Raw genomic sequence first — 21,037 nt, forward strand, 5'->3', positions numbered from 1 at the left:
TTTAGCTTGATGTCCGTGATTTTGTGTCCTACCTTTTCCCTGAAATGCTCGTTTCTGGAGGCTGCTGTCAAGTAAAGCATCACAGCCTCCCGGACTCCACTGTTGTCCCCAGTTAACAGCAGAGCCAGCGTCCTGAGAACTTCCTGCTGGGCGGGGAGGCTGACCGGCGCAAGGTCACTCATGGCCTGTAGCAGTTTTTCATCTCTTAGTGATTGTAGAGTCTGACTCACGGAAACTAGAGAGTAGAAAGAAAAGAGTTCAACTTCTGACATTAAAGTAACATGCTCTTTAAAAATATAAATAAGACTCAAGTATATACATAACAACAGACCAAGTGTATACGTGAAAAATTAGCAGATAATAAAGGTGAAGTTTCCAACTAGCAAAAAAAGGACCGATAATTCAAATAACTATGTTAAGGCAAATCTCCACCTCATAAATCGTCAAATGTGAAAATACATAGTGAAGAAAATACAAGGAAACACTTTTTACAGTCTTCCTGATAGAGCAATCTCTGCTGTCCCTGTCTTCCAGTCAGACCCGTCTGGCTCACACCCGTGAGTGACCCCAACTCTTCATCCTCTCTGTCTGCACTCAGGCAACTGGGCCCTAATGGAGAAACCCAGTTGGTTGGTTGGAATATGGAGACAATATGATAAAATATAGGATTTTGAGTCCCATTTGGACAAATTGACCACATTCCATGACTAAGGAATGTACTCAAATCCCTAACTAGATATCCAGCATGGGCATTCATTAGCCACAAAAACATTAGGATGGGAGTGTGTCTGGTCAGTACAGATAGGAAAATATAAGCTAAAATTCATGTTCCGTCGATAGAGCAGCATTCTCTACACAATGGAGAAGTTTGTGAATTATCAAGATTTTTTTTGCTTTAATTTCTTATTTCTCCTCCCATGCATATTCTGATAATTTTGCTGCTTTATAAATAAATACCCTAATTAAAAGTCTCGAGATAGCATTATGTATAACAGCTAAAAAAACATAATGGAAAATAACCTAAATGTTCAACAATAATCAAATATATTAGTATAAATCCAAATGCAGAGATATTGTAAAACTAAAAGAAATGTTTCAAAGAATTAATAACATGGGATATAATGCCAAATAAAAAAACAGAATGTAATACTCTATAATGAGTAATCACAATTTTGAAATTTAAACCCCATGCACATTCAATTGAAAAATACATTAAATTCCAAAAGTAGGAGAATGGGTAATTTTAACTTTTTCCTTTATACTTCATGTTTTCTAAATTTTTTTTTATAATGAAGGCCTTTTTCTTTTATAAAGAAAGAAAAAAAAGACATGTAAAAGTTAGTGCTTTTTTCATTTCATTCTTTCCTACTGATAAATGAGCAGGCCTTCTCCAAGAATATGTAATAAGAGACTTAGAGATGTCAATTGCCACTGATGTAATATAGAAATTTACTGAGAAAATTGATTTAGACTGTGACAAGTTAGTATCAAGAAATGAAGACTATAATAAAGTGATACCCTGTGTCCTAAACCAGTGTCTCCTGCCCAGCCTTTCTCTTGCTGGCATTCGCTTTTCACGAGGGGCTATGCACAGACTCCCCCGTGTTCAGGCTGGTGTGGCGCTGGGTGGAGGAAGATTTCCTTCCTCTCACTGTGATGCCAACCACAGTACTGGATGTGTCGCAGGGTTTAATCTTCTGGAAACAAAAGGTCTAAGCCTGGGTCTGGGCCAGACGTGTGGTTGCTGGCTGGTGCTGGGCCAAACTGTCTGCTCCCAAAGAACACACCTCATTCCCATCCCTTTTCACCCGTATTGTCAAGCCTCAGTGGATTTACACAGCACGAACTTGGGAACCAGAAACCAGCTCTTCACTGCCTGGCTCCACTCCAGAGAGGTTTTCATCATTGCAGATACTTAGTTTATTTCTAATATTTGAAGTGCCGTATGAGAAGGAAATAATGAGCTTCATCGCACACCCCAACATTGGTGCCCATTCTCCTCATCCCCTGGATATGCAGCCCTAAATTTGGTTTTCCATCTTTCCCTCATTTTCCTTCCCAATATGTCATCCTATTTGCCATCTTTTGAATCCCATTTCTGCTTAGTATTATGCAAGTGCCAAAAAGGGCAACGTAAAATAGTATTGCCTGTAGGCTTGATCCTACAAGTGGCAAATACATTAATGAAGGAAAGAAATTACAGTGGAGTCTTAAATCATTTACCAGCTTCATGTTAATGGTACATCCCTGCTAGATGATTGGGATGATTTTAGTAAATTCCTGGTTCATTGCCAAGAGGCTTACTAATATTAAAAGTCCAGAGTCATTTAAAAGGCAAATCTCAGCCCAGCTGTTGACTTGGGAAAAAAAGATTACTATCACTAAAAACTATGACTAAAAAAAACAGAGATAACTTCAAATTGAGCCACCACACAGTGTGACAAAAGAACACGTCCCACCTTGCTTGGCCAGCTGGTTCAAGTAACTCTCTAGGTCGCTAACACCGTGGCTGGTCAAGTAGCTGTAATACTGGAAAACAGTGATGACTTCTGAGGAGAGGCTGGGGGAGGGCAGAGGCTCAGCCCGGTCCAGGATTTGGGACACCAGGGTTCGAAACACTATTTGGAAGGGGAAGATACGAAGCAGCTTTTAAGAAACATGACCATTCACTCACTCATTCATCCATCCATCTATCTTTTCATTGTGGTATATGATAGAGTGAAATATGTGCAATGAACTAATCTTCAGTTCGCTTTACATATATACAGGCGGATGATTTTTGCATATCTATACAGCTGTGTAACTGCCATTTAGATCAAGATACAGAACACTGCTCGCACCCCATAAGGTTTTCTTGTGCCCTTTCCCAGTCTAACCGCCCCCTGTAGGTAACTAATACTCTGACTTCTACCAACATAAATTAGGTTTACCTGTTCTTGAACTTCATATAAATGGAATTATATAGTACGTACTTTTTGTATCTGGCTCTTTTTACTCAACAAAATATCTGTGAGATTCATCCAAATTGTTGCTGGTAGCAATAATTTATTCTTTTTGAAAATTGCTACTGTAATACCCTGTTGTATGAATATATTACAATTTGTCCATTCCCTTGTTCACGGGCATTTGAGTTTCCAATTTTTGGCTTTTGTGAATAAAGCTGCTATGACCCCTCTTATACATGTTCTTTCCTTGTGAGCGTAAGCATGCGTTTCTCTTGATATATTTAGGAGTGGAATTGCTGGATCATAGGGTAGGGGTATATTTAGCCTTAGTAAAAACTGCCAAACAGTTTTTCCAGAGTGGTTATACCATTCTACTATCCTGTACTGGTGACATTTTTTTTTTTTTTTTTAAAGATTTTATTTATTCAGCTTTTCCCCCCAAAGCCCCAGTAGATAGCTGTACGTCATAGGTTCACATCCCTCCAGTTGCTGTACGTGGGACTCGGCCTCGCGTTGGACGGAGAAGCGGTGCCTCGGGGCGCCCCCGGGATCCGAACCCGGGCCGCCAGCATCAGAGCGCGCGCACTTAACCGCCAAGCCACGGGGCCGGCCCCTGGTGACATTTTAATGAAAAAAATATACATACTTAAATAGCAATACAGAACTATAGTGCTTTTAAAAGTCACTGCTGATATTCTGAATTAAAACATGTTCAATGCCTTTTGTTTTTTATTTTTAAACCTATTTTATTTATTTATTTTTTTTGTGTGAGGAAGATCAGCCCTGAGCTAACATCTGCCAATCCTCCTCTTTTTGCTGAGGAAGACTGGCCCTGGGCTAACATCCGTGCCCATCTTCCTCCACTTTATATGGGACGCTGCCACAGCATGGCCTGACAAGTGGTGTGTCAGTGTGCGCCCGGGATCCGAACCTGCGAACCCTGGGCTGCCACAGCGGAGTGCGCACACTTAACCGCTTGCGCCACCGGGCCGGCCCCTCAATGCCTTTCTTTTCTCAGATCTTACTGAGTAGATGATGTTTTCTCTGGAGAGTAAGGCTTTTTTCAGAACTAGCTGTGGGGCAAGTGGCGAGGGAACCCCACCAGCACTCACTCTGAGACTGAATGACAGATACCCTTTCCCCGGCTACTGCTGCCCTGTACCTGGGTCTGCAAGTCCTGGATATTCTCTGTTGACGGTTCTGGCAAAGCTGGCTTCTAGCTGCTTAATCACTCTGTCAGCTGAGCTGTGGTAGACACCAACTGGACTGCAGCACTTGGTCCAGAATGACAGCAAAGACAGCTTTTTGTGAAATTCTGGTATGGCTGGAAAAGAAGAGCAACCCCCATCCCACATCACACGTTTTGAATAAAGCAGATGAAGAGATGTACTGGGCTGGGGGTGGGGCAGGTATCACCAGGGGCTTTTTTTTTAAAGACTGTGGTTTTTAATCAGAACTACAAGATCCCTCTGTAGTTGGCAGGTGGTTCAAAGGGCAAAGAAGTTACCATGAGGAACTCATCCAGCCCGGGCAGCAAAGAAAATACAGCAAAAGCAATGCTATTTGCTTTCAGTGATAGAAAACACAGTAGCTCTACTCTTGGGAGATGTTCCAATCATCTCATCTCCTGTAACTTTACAGCAAAAAAAAGTACAGGATCAGAGAATCAGACCTCAGGAGATTTTTCTGAAGGCGATGGAACAGAAGAGTAGGTGGCTGGATGAGTTTTTTACCCTGCCCAGGTGGCTCTCAGACTGAAATGATTGAAGAGCACTGTGCCAGGTAGCACATGGTCAACATCTCCCTTGTGTGTGGTTGTGACCATGAAGAGGGGCCTGGGAGAGGCGAGGACACGAGTCACTCACAGCCTGAATGTCCCATCCCTTTTCATGCCTCTCAGAGACCTGCCAAGGTCACTTGCTCCTGGTAGGACTGGATGCAGGAGGCAGAAATGTATAGCGAGAACCTACAGGGAATTTAGGCTTAATCAGAGATAACCTAGAAGATCCTAGTGTGCCATTATTTCCACTGAATATCTGATGTGAAAAAAAGACAAAGATTGTTGTGTTTACAAAAGAGCCCTGTTGCCAGACCACACAAATACAAAGTCATCTTCCCCATGTCAAATTCTCCACCTAAAACTCTGAAGCAGGGACTCTTCTGAAGGCCTTTGAATCCATGTATTTCTACCTTTTCCAAGTAGAGTTTGGGGGCATCTTGTATTTGATAGCTGGCCGCTATGGGAGTTGTCTTAGCCAGAACAATCCTGATCATCTGTCCCCAAATGAAACCACACCAGCAGAAAAAGTCCAAAACTTTTGTGAAACTATGAGTTGGATGCTGGTTCTGTTTATACATTAGTATCTGACTTTTGGAGGTGGAGCCCCCTATAGGAAAAGCTATGTGTCTGCAGGTTTGACTCCCAAGGCTGAAGTGTGTTAATGAGACTGAACTAGCACGGAGACATTCCTCTATTCTGTGGCCCAAGAATGCTTTTCTGCTCCTGATAAAGCAATGAATAAGATGCAGGCAGAGGAGTGGGCCAGCGGTGTCACCGTTTACATGAATGGTGGTGTAATTTGCAGGTGCTCACCTTCGATGACAGAACTGATGTTTCCTATGTTCTCATCACTGACAGCTGAGAGTTTCTCCATCACCTGGATTTGCCTAGAAAGCTTCTCTAAGAGATTTCTGGCCACAAATGGGGTTTTGCTTGAGAAAACAATTTGCTGATAAAACAAACAAAACCACTGTGTCAATTATGTTGTTATCAATAGGGCTTTCCCCACCCAACCTCATCCTTCTTGAATGGAGTGGTGACATTAAATAAACTCATACAGTGTTTTTGTTCCAGTTTGACAATGTTCCTCATTCCATGCCGATTACAGCATCAATGAAATCAGACATGTTTTTGTTGCTTTAAGCTTTCTCATGCCTTATAAATCTGGAACTTTCTCAGTAGTAGAGCTGCAAAGTTACTACAGAGTTGCCTTTCCTTTTATGGACTGTAAATCTGTAAATCCTCTTTGAAACTTGGAGGGCATATTTAGGCTGCCTATTGGTGTGCAAGCAGAAAAAAGACTTATTTTACAAGTGTAGTAATTTTTCACAGCATGGATTTATTTTCTTGTCTTCAAGCTGAAAATTAAGAGCATGTTGTATAATAATCATAATTATAATCAAAGCTATCTCATTACAATTAACGAGTGCTTATTATGTACCAGGCACTGGTCTGAGGCCTATACATGTATTAGCTCATGTTATTGCTCACAACACCCCAGTGAGGTGGGTACTATTGATATTCCATTTTACTGATGAGGAAACTGAGGCACAGAGAGGTTAAGTAAACCGCCCAAAGTCACATAAATAGTAAGTGATTTCACTTGCGTGCAGGTCACAAGAATGAGGAAGGGCCGGAGAGAGGAAAGGACAGTAGTCTGTTGCTGCCTGAATGTTCTAGTCCTTTCTGTGTCTCTCAGAGGCCTGTCCAGGTCACCTGGTAGGCATGGATGCAGGATGCAGACCTGTACCACCATCCTGTCCCATCTAAAGCATTTGGATTCTACAACAAATAGGATTTGCAAACGTAAAGATCTAGTGCAGTAATTATGTACTAATGCCTTTCATGTAAGTAAATACATCAGAAATGAACTACTTTATTTTATTTTATTTTATTTTTGTGAGGAAGATCAGCCCTGAGCTAACATCCATGCTAATCCTCCTCTTTTTTTTTTTTTTTTGTTGAGGAGGACTGGCTCTGAGCTAACATCCATTGCCAATCCTCCTCCTTTTTTTCCCCAAAGTCCCCGTAGTTGTATGTCATAGTTGCACATACTTCTAGTTGCTGCATGTGGGATGCGGCCTCAGCATGGCCGGAGAAGCAGTGCGTCGGTGCGCGCCCGGGATCCGAACCTGGGGCACCAGTAGCAGAGCGCGTGCACTTAACCGCTAAGCCACGGGGCCGGCCCATGAACTACTTTATTTTAAACATAACTATAGCTATTATGATTCTTATAGAATGCTCATTTTTATCTCTCTGCAATTATATACCAAATGAATAAATAAACTTACTGATTCAGGAGTGAATGTGAGTTAGAAATTAAGTTTCTAGTCCTTACTCCTTCATTCTATGTCTTTGTATCTGCCTCTTTTGTTGATTTTCATCACAGAAGAATTGAACTGTTATATCATGGCCTTATTGTAGGGAGAAACACTGCACTGAATATTGCATGCCAATCAGTCTTTGGGAGAAAACGATCACCCCTTCATGGAAGAGGATTCTCTTATGTCTCACAAAATAATGACTTTACCTCTAAAAGGTGAATGGGTGGTTTGCTCAGCACAGAATCAGGCTCAGCGAGGACAAAGAGCTGTGCAAATCATCTCATTCAAATGGTTGGAGAATAAAGAATGGCTAAATATACAACAATCCTTGCCCATCTGGGTCAGAAAAAAAAAATCGCACCTTCTGCCAGATAGTTGTCAGTATCATGGCTTGTCAATTCAACAGTCAACAGAAGAGATCAAGTAGGGTGTTGGCCAACCTAGTGGCAAGAGGCATAACTGCCAACCAGTTTCCTACAGCACATAAGGTGTCTGAGGCTACTTGGCGTTCTTTATTTGTGGAGGAGAAGCATCTTCTACATCTCATCACGAGTGTGCTACTGAAGAAGCAACACTACCCTACTCCTGGCCTCCCTGGGACCCCTGCTCCTCACCTTGCCTCTTGTCTTCCGGTTGGTCCCGTGCTCTTAGGAGCATGATTCCTCCTCTTTTTGCACCCTTCCTCCCTGGCCCATCCCCCTGAAACTATTACACATTTGCTTTCACACTCGTTTCCTGTTCCCCACACATCCAAGCAAGCTGGAGAAGAACGAGATCGGGAGAAGATAAGCGACCAGGCAAGGAAGAAGCATTTAAGTAGATGCTTTGGGGGAAAATGCTGTGTTCAAGATAGCTGAAACCTTTCCTGCAACAGAAGCATTTCAATATATTTGCTCCACTGTTGCAAAATCGTAAGTGGTAAACAGATTGAAATAGAAGAAAAATATGCTCCATGCTGTCCCAGAATGAGAGGTAACTGGCGATGATAATGGCCTATGAAAGTATTCTTTCCTGGTGCTAATAACTACTTATTCAAGATCTGGGAAGCCATGATTATATTCTGTAGCATTTTGCTTTTAGCTATCCAGGTGGTGGGAAACTAATTCATGTGATGTATTCATATTAGCATATGTTCACTAATACTGGTTTTCAAAGTCCATTTGTAGATGGCAGAATGCAAATTCCTTTTTGTTTTTTCTTAATCACATTACTCTCATCTATTATCAAATGATTTGAAAGAGAGAACTATTATTTCACCTACAACCTTTTAAGGTCTGGAGATCTAGGTTTTAAGAAGGAAAACCCATGGGCCGGCCTCGTGGCTGAGTGCGCGCGCTCCGCTGCTGGCGGCCCGGGTTCGGATCCCGGGCTCACACCGACGCACTGCTTCTCCGGCCATGCTGAGGCCGCGTCCCACGTACAGCAACTAGAAGGATGTGCAGCTATGACATACAACTATCTACTGGGGCTTTGGGGGAAAAAATAAAATAAAATTAAAAAAAAAAAAAGAAGGAAAACGCAGGGTTGAGGAAGGATAGCCATGCCTATCAGAGTTTTTGAGTTGGCTCAAATCAGAGCAGGACCGTTCTCTGATTTCTGAAATCTCATTTCTCTGGCAAAACTAAAAAAAAAGAAGCACACATTCTTGGTGCATAAACAACCTGGGCTCTAAAAAACAAATGCAGTCACCAATCCTACCTGAACGAGTTGGGTGCAGTACTGTAGGTGCCTAACAATGGTGATGTCCAGGCTTTCATTTCCTGTGGTCAGTGGGAGGGGGCTTCCGGCCACACTAGTCCCAACTCCTGTATCTTCAGTCAGAGCTTCACTAAGATGCCCCCTGGCTTCCGGGTGTACTGATCTGTAACTGTTGAAGCAGGAAAGTGAGCAGAACATTAGCTATTTCTTTCTGTGTGGAAACCACAGATCAACTCAACATGGCTCACATAAGGCCCCCAATGGCACCCACTGAGAACAGAGTCTTTTGCTTGCCTACCTTGAAAAATCAAAATACTTTTTCTTAATTCAGCCTGGTCGCCAATTTGCCTAATGTTAAAAGATCATGCAAACAAACTGCATCCAGAGTTCTCTGTTTGTTTCTTAAGCACAATGAACCATTGTAAAGTAGTCTCACCCAGGAGTCTTTGAAACGTGCCCTCGTTCTGCACTTGTTGCACTTTCCTGCTCTGTTGACAGGGTGATTTGCCAAATTTTCTGGGATTAAACTGTCCTCTATATTTGTGGTTTCCCAAGAGCAGGACCATTAAGAAATAATCTGTCAAGTCTTTTTTTCTGGCCTCAGATCAATTGCTAGTTAAAGAAAAGGAAAAAGAAAAGCTGCCAAGAAGAGACATGATGTTCCATTCCAGACAAAAGCTAAAAGGGCCAGTAGACTCTTTAGGAGCCTAGCTCATTTATGCCTCTCAGGCTTTGTTTAACCCTACTGTCTAAAGGTATATCACGATGGGCACTTACATTTAAAAATAAATCAGTTGCATGTATTATTTAATTTTATTCTTAAAATGAATGTGTGTGCTGCAGAGGGAGGGAATGGTTGTCTCATTTCACACATGCAGGGACTGACGGGCAGCGATGTTAAGCAGAGTATCCTGGTTCACACGCTAGGCAGTGACAGGGCAGCTTTTGGCTTCTAGTCTCACGCTCCCCAGTCTCTACCATTTAAAAAGATCATGCACCAGAGCTTAGAGGCATTGAATGCTTTCCTCTGAGTCACATTTGCCTCCAAGGAGAAAGCAGTCAGCTTGTGTCCTGGCAGTCAACACATGGCAGTCAATACATATTTAAAACACATGCACAATTTTCACAATTTTCCCTAACACCTCAAATGAGATACAGTAAGATTGATCAAATTAGACATATTTAATATCAACGTTCTGTAACACGTACAAAAGCTGTGATGTTTTTGTTGTTAAAATGCTTCTTATAGCAAGAAGGAAAAAAATTTAGATTGATACCTGACCTTGATACGTCATGTAATAGCTTAAGTTGACAAGTGTATAGAAAGATTTTTGGTTAAAGAAGCATTTCACATTGGGCCAGCCTCGTGGCTTAGCGGTTAAGTGTGCGCACTCCGCTGCTGGCGGCCCAGGGTTCGGATCCCGGGCGCGCACCGAGGCACCGCTTCTCTGGCCATGCTGAGGCCGTGTCCCACATACAGCAACTAGAAGGATGTGCAACTATGACATACAACTATCTACTGGGGCTTTGGGGGGAAAAATTAAAAAAAAAATTAAAAAAAAAAAAAGCATTTCACAAATTCCATCAAGTTAGAAAAATTTCAGTGTAGAATATAAAAGTATCACTTAAACATTACATTCATTTAATAAATTTTCTTTGCTATGCCCCCGGTTTGCTCAAGGGATAAATTCAATATTTCACTTTTTCTTTTCCTGCATTTATATTGGAAGACGAAACCCTCCAGGAACAACAAAATCCCTAAATATTACCACCACCCACAGAGAGGTTTGTGAAGGTTGAAGAGCCACAGCGTGTTGTAACTTGAAAACCTGTTTACATAACACGTCAAAAGTAAAGATGGGTGAGAAATCCAGCCTTTCCTCTGGGAAGGCGTCTGTGTATTTTTTTGCAGCCACTGATGGAGGTAAGCATGTTTCACAGCGCTGGTTTTGCTTCCCCTGAATTTACAAAACGGACTCCAGGCTCCAGCTTTTTTGTGTACAAGAAAGCCTGGTGGAGAAGGTGACAATATTTCACCTTCATCCTCCTTTCCCACTGCCCCGCCCCACCCCCACCCTAGAGAAGGCCACATTCTCCATCCAGAGGGCTGCAGATCCAGTGGCAGTTATCAGTCATTCCTTCTTACATTCTAAGGGAAATATGTCTCATTGGGGCTTAAACCTGGCTTTGGCATGTGCACTGATAAGCTTAATCTACTGCAAAGACCCCCTGGGCTAAAGGGAACAGAGAGATAACGTGATGGGGAAAACAAAGCACAACAAAACAAAGAGATTAGAAATAAGATGCCAGCCAAGGAGAACCAGGTCTGAACTGATCATCCTGAAAGACTTCTCCAGAATCAGTCTATCTATTAATTTGGAATTAATTATCTTGGGGTCAAGTTGTAGACACTGAAGCCTATAAGACGTCCACAAATGTAAATGTATACACACACACTTACACAAAAATTTCCCCTTCATTTATAATGAAGAGGAGCAATTTATTTTCCCTTAAACAACACAAAAGAAGTGAACACTATATAAAAGTTGTACTCGACAATAAAAAGGAACTGTAAGCCAATTGGTCATTCATGTAGGGAGTTTGATCTTCTTGGAAATGTGTACCAGGTCGCGTCTGATAGTAACAAAGAACTACTGTACCATCTATGACAGGAGAAATATAAGCAGGTACTAACTTCAGACTTACCTATTTTTCTCAGTCTCAGTGTCTGAAAAGACTGAGTCAGGAACTCCTCCAACGTTACAAACCTCATCACAATCCTCCTCCTCCTCGTCAAAATCGGAGGTGTTCAGGAAATCAAAGCTTTCTAAAGCACTTTCAACTGTAAGACTTAAACTGGAAGACCTGCTGCGGCTTACTGCTGGCTTGCACTGCAAAGGTAGAAGGCACCAAGGAGAATATCAACATATTCAGAAGGAGAAACAGAACACACGACACCAAATTTGAGATGCGACACTTTCTTTTTTTCAGGCTTTTATTTTTTTGTTGGCATTTAAAAAAATGCGTTTAAAACCTTCATATTAAAAAAAGTACAATCATGGATAAAATGACACAATATCTGGGATTTGTTCCAAAATAATCCAGAGGGAAGTCAGCAGGTAGAAGAAAAGGTGAAACGAGATTGGCCACGAGTTGAGCATTCTGGAAGCCGAGGGATGGGCACATTGGGATCCATTATATGATTCTCTCTACTTCTGTTTGAAATTTTTATAATAAAAAGTTAAAAAAACTACTACAACCAGAAAGCCTTGGGGAACAGAAGGGCTACACTCCCTCTGCCTAGTGCTCGACTCCAAATAAAATACAAATAGCAGACAAATCTAAAGAGTCATTGAGTCAATGCTGGATACTAACCAATGTCTAATTCCACGCGGCAACGTCTTCAGTGTCCTGAGACAGGAGCTAGCTATCTCAGGCACCTGTGCTAAGGGGTTAACAAAACAAATCCCAGAAACAGAACACTGCTCCTGTTCACCTAGCCCACACTCCCTAGGTAAGTAGACTTAAATACTAATTTTACATTCACAGCATATACTTTTTCTTTGAGCATCTAGGAGAAAATGAATGGCCCCAGGCGCAACAATAAGTAGCCCTCCTTCCCCTACAGCTCTGTCTTTGAAGGAACAAGTTCCGTCACTTCCCTGACTCGGCACTGGAATTAAGTGAGGAAACCCATTCTATGGCCTGGAGGATTGTACGTTGCTAGACATAAACAGAAACATTACAAACAGAATAATGCCAGTTGCTATGGGCACAGAGATGGAGAGAAGTACTTCCAAATATTCAAGAGGACGCTGGGGTGGATTGAACGGGACAAGTCCTGCAAGTAAGAACTAAACATCCTCCATCCAGTTAGGTGGCACTCCTTGCTGAATTCTTAATGCAAGGCAGGAAGGGCCTTGCAGGGATCTGTCTCTGACACTCAAGATGGCACAAAAGCGCATGGGAAATCGTCTTTCAGTCTTTTAAATCAGAGTAGTTTCATTCACCCTCAGTGATCTCCGTCCAAGAGGCAGCATCATTTAGTTTCTGATCCTCAAGGTGTTTAGCATCCTAGGAATGTGAAGGGGAAAAAAAGAGAAAGCTTTGTCCAGCTGATGCTTTAAGTCTGGCTGGACACAAAGCCACTTGCCCCAGACCTAAACTCTAACACCATTTTTCCATCTCAGAGGGAGAGATGGAGCCAGACCAGACTCAACCCACTTCTAGGGTCTTCCCTCCTAAGCCATCCGCAGCTATCCGCAGAACTTGATCTTGCACAGTATGGATGTATTTAAATATGGATCATAACAAAAAAACGGAGAGTTAAGGATTTTAGTAGCAGGATCATTTTGGAACCACAGCAGATTGAAATAACACTTTGGAAAGAAATCAGTGCCCACCAGGTTTTTATAAGACTAACGGATGACTTGTTGAGTGTTTCCTGGTGGGTTGAGCTAGTTATGGGCACCCTAGATGCCTGGAAACTGGAGCTGCCATCACCACTGGCTTTCTTGAAGGCATTTGCTTTGGGGGGTCAATTGTGTCTTAGCTCTTTAAATTTAACACTTTTTGCCCACTAAGCAAATCTGGTCAACTGCACAAACCAGAGCTTGTTTGAGGGGATAAAAGATGTTCTCACTGGAATCTTAGATAAGCAGCCTTCATGCATGAGCCCTGAGCTGATGCTTTGAGTTATGTTTTACAGAAAGCAGATTCAGAGAGCCCTTCCCTGCTTCTCAGAGGCTATGCCTACAGCGGAATTAATCTGTCATGAGCATTAGAGGACCTGGAGAGTCAGAGCATGAATTATCGTTTGCCTGGGCACAAATCCCTTCCAGAGCTAGGTCAACGTGACTGAGAGGGCTAAGATGGTCAGAAAAGCCTTGGAAATGTAGTTCCAGATGCCAGTGGGAAGGCCACATTTTAAAACAGTCATACAAAGGGACGAAACAGCCTTCTGTGGATTGATTCTCAGCTCACCACTGGCACCTTATTTTCAACACTGTTTTAGAGAACAGGTCCTCAAAGAATTGCTCTTTCGAGAAAAAGGATCCAAGTTCTCTTCTACATGGTAAAATAAATCAGAGCAGCAGAGAATACAAGAATTGGCAGTGGGATTTGCGACAAAAATTCAAGTTCTGTCTCCTTGTGCAGTGTTTTTAAAAATCTAATCTGTATGCCAAGTGGAGACAGATACATTCTGGGGTAGCAATGATGATCTCATTATTAGGACCTCCTGCCTGAGAGAAAGTCGTCCCTCTCACTCCTACCCTCCCATGTCTACCCTGAGCCGTCTGATCAAGAAGAGAATGGAGGGAGATATCTCTGGTGGAGTCAGGGGTTCCCTGGCTTCTAGTGTGTGACTGATGGTTATTTGTGGATGATTAATCTGAGGTTCTGACTCACTGATTTGGGCCAAGTCCAGAGAACAGAATCTTCCAGAATTCTTCCATGGGGAGAGGAGATGCCCTTGGCTCTCACATCAGGGCTGGCTAACTCTGACTTCAATCAGAGAAGGGATTTTCTGCTTTCCTGGGACCCCGAGAGGCACCCTATCCAGGAACACCTCTATGAGATTATGATGATCAAAATGCCACCATTTCACATTTGGGATTAGAATGATTAACTCTGGGACTGGAGGAGTTTAGACATTCTTTAGAGCTGTTATTTTAACTCCTAATCATTTTAGTTAAGTTGATCTATTGTCAGGAAAGTAAAAATTAATATGCACTACTGGCATTAAAAATCAATGCCATTTAAATGATGATTATCTATTGATCCTGTGATGGGACAAGATAAAAAAAACGCTATCTTAAATGGAATGTTCTCTCTCCTCTCCAAACCTAGTCCAATTTCTCTGAAAAGGTACTTACTTTTAGAATATCATCCAAATGCATGACTTCTTGGTTCAGATCCTGAAACTCTTTATACTGCTCTTTATGTGGTTCTAATGCAAGGAAAAGCCCATTAAAGGCATCCTCTAAGCTTCCATCTAGAAAGGATCTACAGCCTTCGGATTCTCCACTGACAGAGCCCTCAAAGGGCCTCTCTGTGGCCACCGGCACCTCTGCTGAGGTGAGCCTCTTGACCAGTTGCTTCGTGATGTTTCCTTCGAAAGTGTCCAGTTCCACAGGCTTGAGTTCAGAGCCTTCATCAGACTCTTGCAGAAGTGCCTCTGTGACATCCTTCTCAAGGAACAGGCGCTCTGCACCTGCAGATACTCGGCAGGCCTCGGGTTTTTTGGGCCCCTCTGCATCTTCCTCCAGGCGTGGCTTTGGCTCTCGACCTTCTCCCAAGGAGTTTCTGGAGGACGCTGAGCTGGTGTTGTTCATGCCCTCATTCTGGGAGGACAGGCTGCTGTAGTTCAGCTCGGCAGGGGTGACGGTAATTTCTGGATTTGCTGAGCACCCGTTGGAGAGAGAGCCAGCTGGGTTGGGGGTGTGGGCACAGTCTCCATTGGGCAGGTCGTTGAAGCTGAGAGACAGTGGCGTTTTCTCCTCAGCCGCCTTTCCATTGTCAAAGATGTCATCAGGTAGATTAGACTGTGGATAAAAGGCATCTCATTATTATTTTAAATATGAATGATGCATTTGGCATGGTTTATTTCCAGACAAAATGTAAGGCAATTGAAACTAAAAAACCAGAACTTTCATAATATTAGCATTTTCTTTGGTGATTATGTATGTGTTTATGTCCAGCAAAAGAAAACAAGCCCTTAAAAACCCTATGTCCATTGTTGAATCTAGGTGAAAGTTCATTGTACTATTCTTAGGTTTGACATTTCTCAAAAGAAGGTTGGGGGAGGATAGTGCTTAGTTCCTAAATCCCAGCGTCTCACAATATTTGGCAGCCATAGTTATGTATCACACTACCAATTTGTTTTTTTTGGTATCTGTCTTAAAAGACTTTCCAACATTCATGCTATTTTACGCAAAAGATGTGATGCTTTGTTCTGCTTTAGTTCTCATAAATTAAAAAAAATCTCTACCCACAAATCCCCAAGCCCTTGAAAATGTTTTATTAATTTAGTAACCATGCCACAAATAGTTCAAGGCCAGAAACACATTTGCATAGCTTCTATAAAAATAAGAAAAAAAGACTAATAAACTGAACATCTCTCTTCCAGAAGTGTAAACCCCAGAACTCTCAGGATATCTAGAAAGACTGAGTCCTCTGTCAAGCAGCCACAGGCTGGGTCAGCTATGCACTGTGATTCATGAAGCTGAACTTGGAAGAGAGAGGTCAGAAATATCCAGGTAACCAAGATAATTCGTTTATGCAGGCATTAAACAATTTCTAAGTCATCTTTCCTTACACTGTGGTCTGTGTATAGTGTCTAAGTGCCAAATGTTGCTCTGTGAAAAAAGTTTTCTAGTTATTTGAGATCAACTCCTTCAAAATGGATAATTTCTCTTGGATTCCAGATTTGATTTTTTAAGTAAACGGTAAGGACCAAGCTAATGCCTATTTTAACTATATATAAAGCAACAAATTATCACAATAGTGCTGGGAATAAGCCCAGGAAACAAAAATGTCACAGCCAGTGAAATGGGGAGCAGACAGAAAGACAGAACCTCCTTGTCCTCCTCCAGCAGTGTCCCTGGTTCCATCACTGCTGGATCCGGGGCCACTAGATCCCAACCCAAACTCTCCATTTCCCCCTGGATGTAAGGTGGTTAGCTTTAACCACAGGGTGAGTAAGAGGATATGTCACCGGGGCACTCAAGTGACCTCTGCAGGCTCAGGGTCTTTGCCTCTAAGACTGAGAATGTTTTCCTCTATTAGCGACTATCGAGCTGTGCTCCTTTGAGTCCTGGGGGTGGAGTTCCAGGGAACCTCCTCTGGACTGCAAAAGTGGGGGTGGGGTGGGTCCCGGTGCTCCTCTCCTGCACCTCCAGCTTGTTTCCTCCCCCTCTATTTGCATACTCCCCTCCCCCTTACACACTTTCTGCCTCTAGGAGAGATAAAAGGGGGAACTGCTGGGGAGGGATGGGGGAAGGAGTCCTACTCCCTGGACTTTCTCTGTGGGGGTCCCTCCTGCATCTCTCACAGAACCCTTGGGTCCTCCAAGTGGTCCTGTCCAGCCTCGTCTCATCTTCAGGACACACAGGTCGTGGCAGCTCTAAGGGAGGTGAGAGGTATTGGCTGTAGCTGGGGGACTGGGTAGTTAAAACTCTTATTCAAATTCTAAAGTTACCTCCAGCATTTTCTCTTGGTCTCACATTCCCAAACCCAATTTGCACCTACTTAAGTGGTAAATGTTGAGTTAGAAGAAGTTGAGATGCCCTGCCCAAACGGACTTACAGTCTCCTAAGGGGATGAGCCTATAAACAGGCGCACAATGTACAAGGGAATGCGTGTTATAACTGAGGAATGATATAAGGAGGTAGGAACCCCAGCAAGGGGATGGCTGCCGCCTGGGAAAGAGATGGTCCTGCTACTCAGCCTTGGAGGATGGGGAGGTGCAGGAGAGGAAGAGGAGGAGGAAGCGCATTCTAGAAGGAACAGTGTGTGTGCAAAGACAGGAGATCCTGAAAGGGTGTGGTACGGTTGGAGGACAGTGGGGAGCTCAGGGGAGCTCGAGCAGAGGAAGAAGAGTGGAGAGGTGAGAGGTGGGCTTGGAAAGCTGGGCTGTGATCACACGGGAATGGCTGCTCTGAGGACCTTTGCATTTATCCAAAAGGTTATAGGAAGCCATCAAGTTTTTCCCAATCTTGCTCTCGTTTAAATTACGCTATTAAAACCTCTACCAACTCCCTCCATGACCCTCCAACTTGCAGTACATGAGCATGAATACACAAATTCCGTTGATAGTTACATATACAACTACCAGCTGTATTGTTTTTTGGTACATGTTTTCACCCGTATTTCCCCCGTACAGTCTTCCCATTTTCCTTGGAAACTCCACTAGAGGTTAGCCTGGTCCTTTTCACCTGTGTTTTTAAATTCAGTGAATATGAGTCAATTATTATTATATTAAACCAGAAAACTTTTAATCCTTCCCTCTCTGGACATTCAAAGATTACCTTTGTATGTCCGTAAAGAGCAGAGTATTCCATGTATGCATATGTGTGTGTATGTGTCTTCTCTTGTGACATAAAGTATAACACATATAATGTAGGTTACCTATTGCATTCCTGATTGTGAATAAAGAGTTTCTTTTACTAAGTTAGCACAAAATTAACAAACATTACAATAAACTAAGACTAAGAACCTCTTTAAATAAAAATAGCGCTAGTAAAATTGGTTTAAATCCTGCTGAGTTCCTCGAATGCCAGTGTTTGAATGCTAAAAGGGTGCATAAAGATTAATATCAGTGATAAACTAGTTTAACTTGTGAAGGAAAATCTTCTTTGACCTTCAGTGTAATTGCATTTTTTAAAAGTGAAAATCTTGTTACCACGGATATCTTTGCCACAGTAGAGAAAAATCACAGCACAAAAGCAGGGACGATTAGAAGAGAAGGACAAACTGCCTCTCTAACCAAGGTGCATGCGTGACCAAGCTCCCATCCCCAGGGACAGGACGGCAGTAACTGTTACCCCACGACCAAGACAGAGAAGAAGATAAGAGCCATGCCAAAGCATACATGCCACGAGCCCCCGAAGTCAAGCACTTCACACCCGGGCAGGCCACCCACACTCACATAAAACTCTAGCACGGCCTTGGGTCTCAGCCTGAGGGAGGGCAGGTCGCTGAAAGAGCGGCTGCGGTGCAGCTTGGCAAAGAGAGTGTCTTGCAAGGCACTCAACACAGACAGCCGCCTTGGCTTGTCTGGTGAAGGGTGCAACCATCTCTTCAGAAGTCAAAGCAACATGGGGGAGTTAGTGGAAGGCATCAGGTTACCGTGTTTTGTTAGCTTTTTAGAAAGCATTTCTGATTAAAACAAGGAGGCCATTATTTATTTACATCTATTTCTTTAAAAGGCTGATCTTAGAGAAGGTTCAGAAAAGTCTACATGTTGTACCACAGCAATAGGTAAGCTGGGGAGGGAAGAGGAAGTACAGAGGTTTACCACCTGTGCGCATGTGGCCAAAAGCATCCTAGAATGTGCTTTCCTAAGGCACTACTTGATTAGGGTGAACTTTACGAATAACATTATTAGCAATTATTGAGAATCCCTAATGCCTTATGTTAAGCATTTCAAATACTGGGTGTGAGCATTGCCTCAGGCTCATCACCTCTACTCTAAAAATTGCACTGAACTTACGAAGAAGGAGTGATCCTTGAAGGGGGGTGTTTCCGGGGTGCCCTGGCTGTACATGGACATTCTCCTCTGGAGGGCTGCCGTCTTGTTCCCAGCGCCTGAGGATGGGGTCACATCCTCCACGTCAAATGGACTACAAAACAACAGGTCCCAATGAATGCATGTTGTTAAAGTCGCCTACATATAATCACAGGACTGTGGGCCAAGAAAGCACCTCATTACACTAAAGTAAACTCAAACCAGTGGGCACTGGGCTGGTTTTGGCCAAATTGGTTTGTCAGAAAATCAACCAAGATTAAAGAAAGTGGAGCAGAAAACCGAGTCTAGACCCACCCAAGGTACCAGATTATTATCACAGTTTTAAACACAATTTATCTATACACCTAGATACTAGATAAATCTGTTTCCTCATTAACATAAGAAACATAAACACATTAATTCTTGCCCCAACACAAGATGTTAAGGGAGTCTGTAAAAATTCTTTGAGTTTTGGGCCTGCCCCGTGGCTTAGCTTAGCGGTTAAGTGCGTGCGCTCCGCTCCTGGCGGCCCAGGATCAGATCCCGGGCACACACCGACGCACCACTTCTCTGGCCATGCTGAGGCCGCGTCCCACATACACCAACTAGAAGGATGTGCAGCTATGACATACAACTATCTACTGGGGCTTTGGTGGAAAAATAAATAAATAAATAAAATTATAAAAAAAAAATTCTTTGAATTTTGTAGGGATAGACACTGTAACAATACAAGAGAGTAATCGATTATTGTTCAGTTCTAAAGAAAGCACTCAAAAATAGAATCCCGTTCATCTCAGGTGACACAGAGACTCTTGCGTGATTGAGTCTGTTCACAATGACACCACTTATCATCACGACCTCCGGTTCACCAGCAAGAGGAATGATCCTGCATTGGAGATGTCAGTGACTACAAATTATGAGGAGGGGAGGGCTGGGCATAAGGTGATGACACTGTTTCAGTGACACAGCAACAGCGTCCTTGCTGCTTCCGTGCCTGACCCTCTAGATTGTAAAGGAGACCCTGAATGTTAATACTCAACATGCATATATATACACAATGGAATACTACTCAGCCATAAGAAACGATGAAATCCAGCCATTTGTGACAACATGGATGGACATTGAGGGTATTATGCAAAGTGAAATAAGTCAGAGGAAGAAGGTCAAATACCATATGATTTCCCTCATTAAGTAGTAGATAATAACAACAACAAACAAACACACAGAGACAGAGATTGGATTGGTGGTTACCAGAGGGGAAGGGGGGAGGGAGGAGGGCCAAAGGGATAATTCGGCACATGTGTGTGATGATGGGTTGTAATTAGTGTTTGGGTGGTGAACATGATGTAATCTATGCAGAAATAGAAGTATAATGATGTACACCTGAAATTTATACAATGTTATAAACCAATGTTACTGCAATAAACAAAATAAATAAATAAATAAATAAATAAATAGATAAGGGATATTAACCCCCCGCCCCCCCAAAAAAATACTCAACATGCCGTCTTTACTTGATAATACATTGGGGGCATAATATGAAATGTTGTGAGCAACTAGCATTTAATAACTTATCACGGCCTTTCTCATGGGGTGACTTTAGAAAACAACTTCTAAGTTCATTGCTTTGACAAAAGGTACCTCTTGCCCTTTGGAAAAATTCTATTTCAGTAAATAGAGTGTGGAGGGACTAAGGATATTTAAAAATTTCGAGGGCACTGTAAGGTATATGAGATATAGGAGGATAAGCACAGCGAGCATTAGGATCTTTCTGAAGGCAAAATCTCTTATTGGACAGTTATTCTCTTTTAAATTAACTTATCTGAGTGACATATTTCTATTTTTTTCTTTTTCTTTTTTGTGAGGAAGATTGGCCCTGAGCTTACATCTGTTGCCAATCTTCCTCTTTTTGCTTGAGGAAGATTAGCCTTGAGCTAACGTCTGTGCCAACCTTCCTCTATTTTGTATGTGGGTTGCTGCTGCAGCATGGCTGACGAGTGGTGTAGGTCCGTGCCCAGGATCTGAACCTGCGAACCCAGGCCGCCAAAGTGCAATGTGTTGA

At 42.6% G+C, this 21,037-nt stretch overlaps 1 protein-coding gene across 7 annotated transcripts in view; it reads right to left on the reverse strand.

Moving 5' to 3' along the window:
* RIPOR2 (RHO family interacting cell polarization regulator 2) overlaps nt 1-21,037 on the reverse strand; it is a 219,759-nt gene that overhangs the window by 12,148 nt on the left and 186,574 nt on the right. For 5 of the 7 annotated variants that reach the window (XM_087438101.1, XM_087438102.1, XM_014788710.2 and 2 more), the window contains 8 exons: nt 18,961-19,090; nt 14,624-15,292; nt 11,454-11,638; nt 8,748-8,916; nt 5,539-5,674; nt 4,108-4,269; nt 2,460-2,618; nt 33-235 (listed from right to left, as the gene is read on the reverse strand). In XM_087438101.1, the coding sequence (XP_087294227.1) occupies nt 33-235; nt 2,460-2,618; nt 4,108-4,269; nt 5,539-5,674; nt 8,748-8,916; nt 11,454-11,638; nt 14,624-15,292; nt 18,961-19,090 (1,813 nt within the window). Of the gene's footprint in view, nt 1-32; nt 236-2,459; nt 2,619-4,107; nt 4,270-5,538; nt 5,675-8,747; nt 8,917-11,453; nt 11,639-11,709; nt 12,822-14,623; nt 15,293-18,960; nt 19,091-21,037 lie in introns of those variants that run through there. The other 2 variants (XM_087438104.1, XM_014788711.2) reach the window with 2 other exon arrangements.

Source organism: Ceratotherium simum, chromosome 13 (assembly GCF_057802395.1).
Source record: "Ceratotherium simum simum isolate JZ-2026a chromosome 13, ASM5780239v1, whole genome shotgun sequence".
NCBI lineage: Eukaryota > Metazoa > Chordata > Mammalia > Perissodactyla > Rhinocerotidae > Ceratotherium > Ceratotherium simum.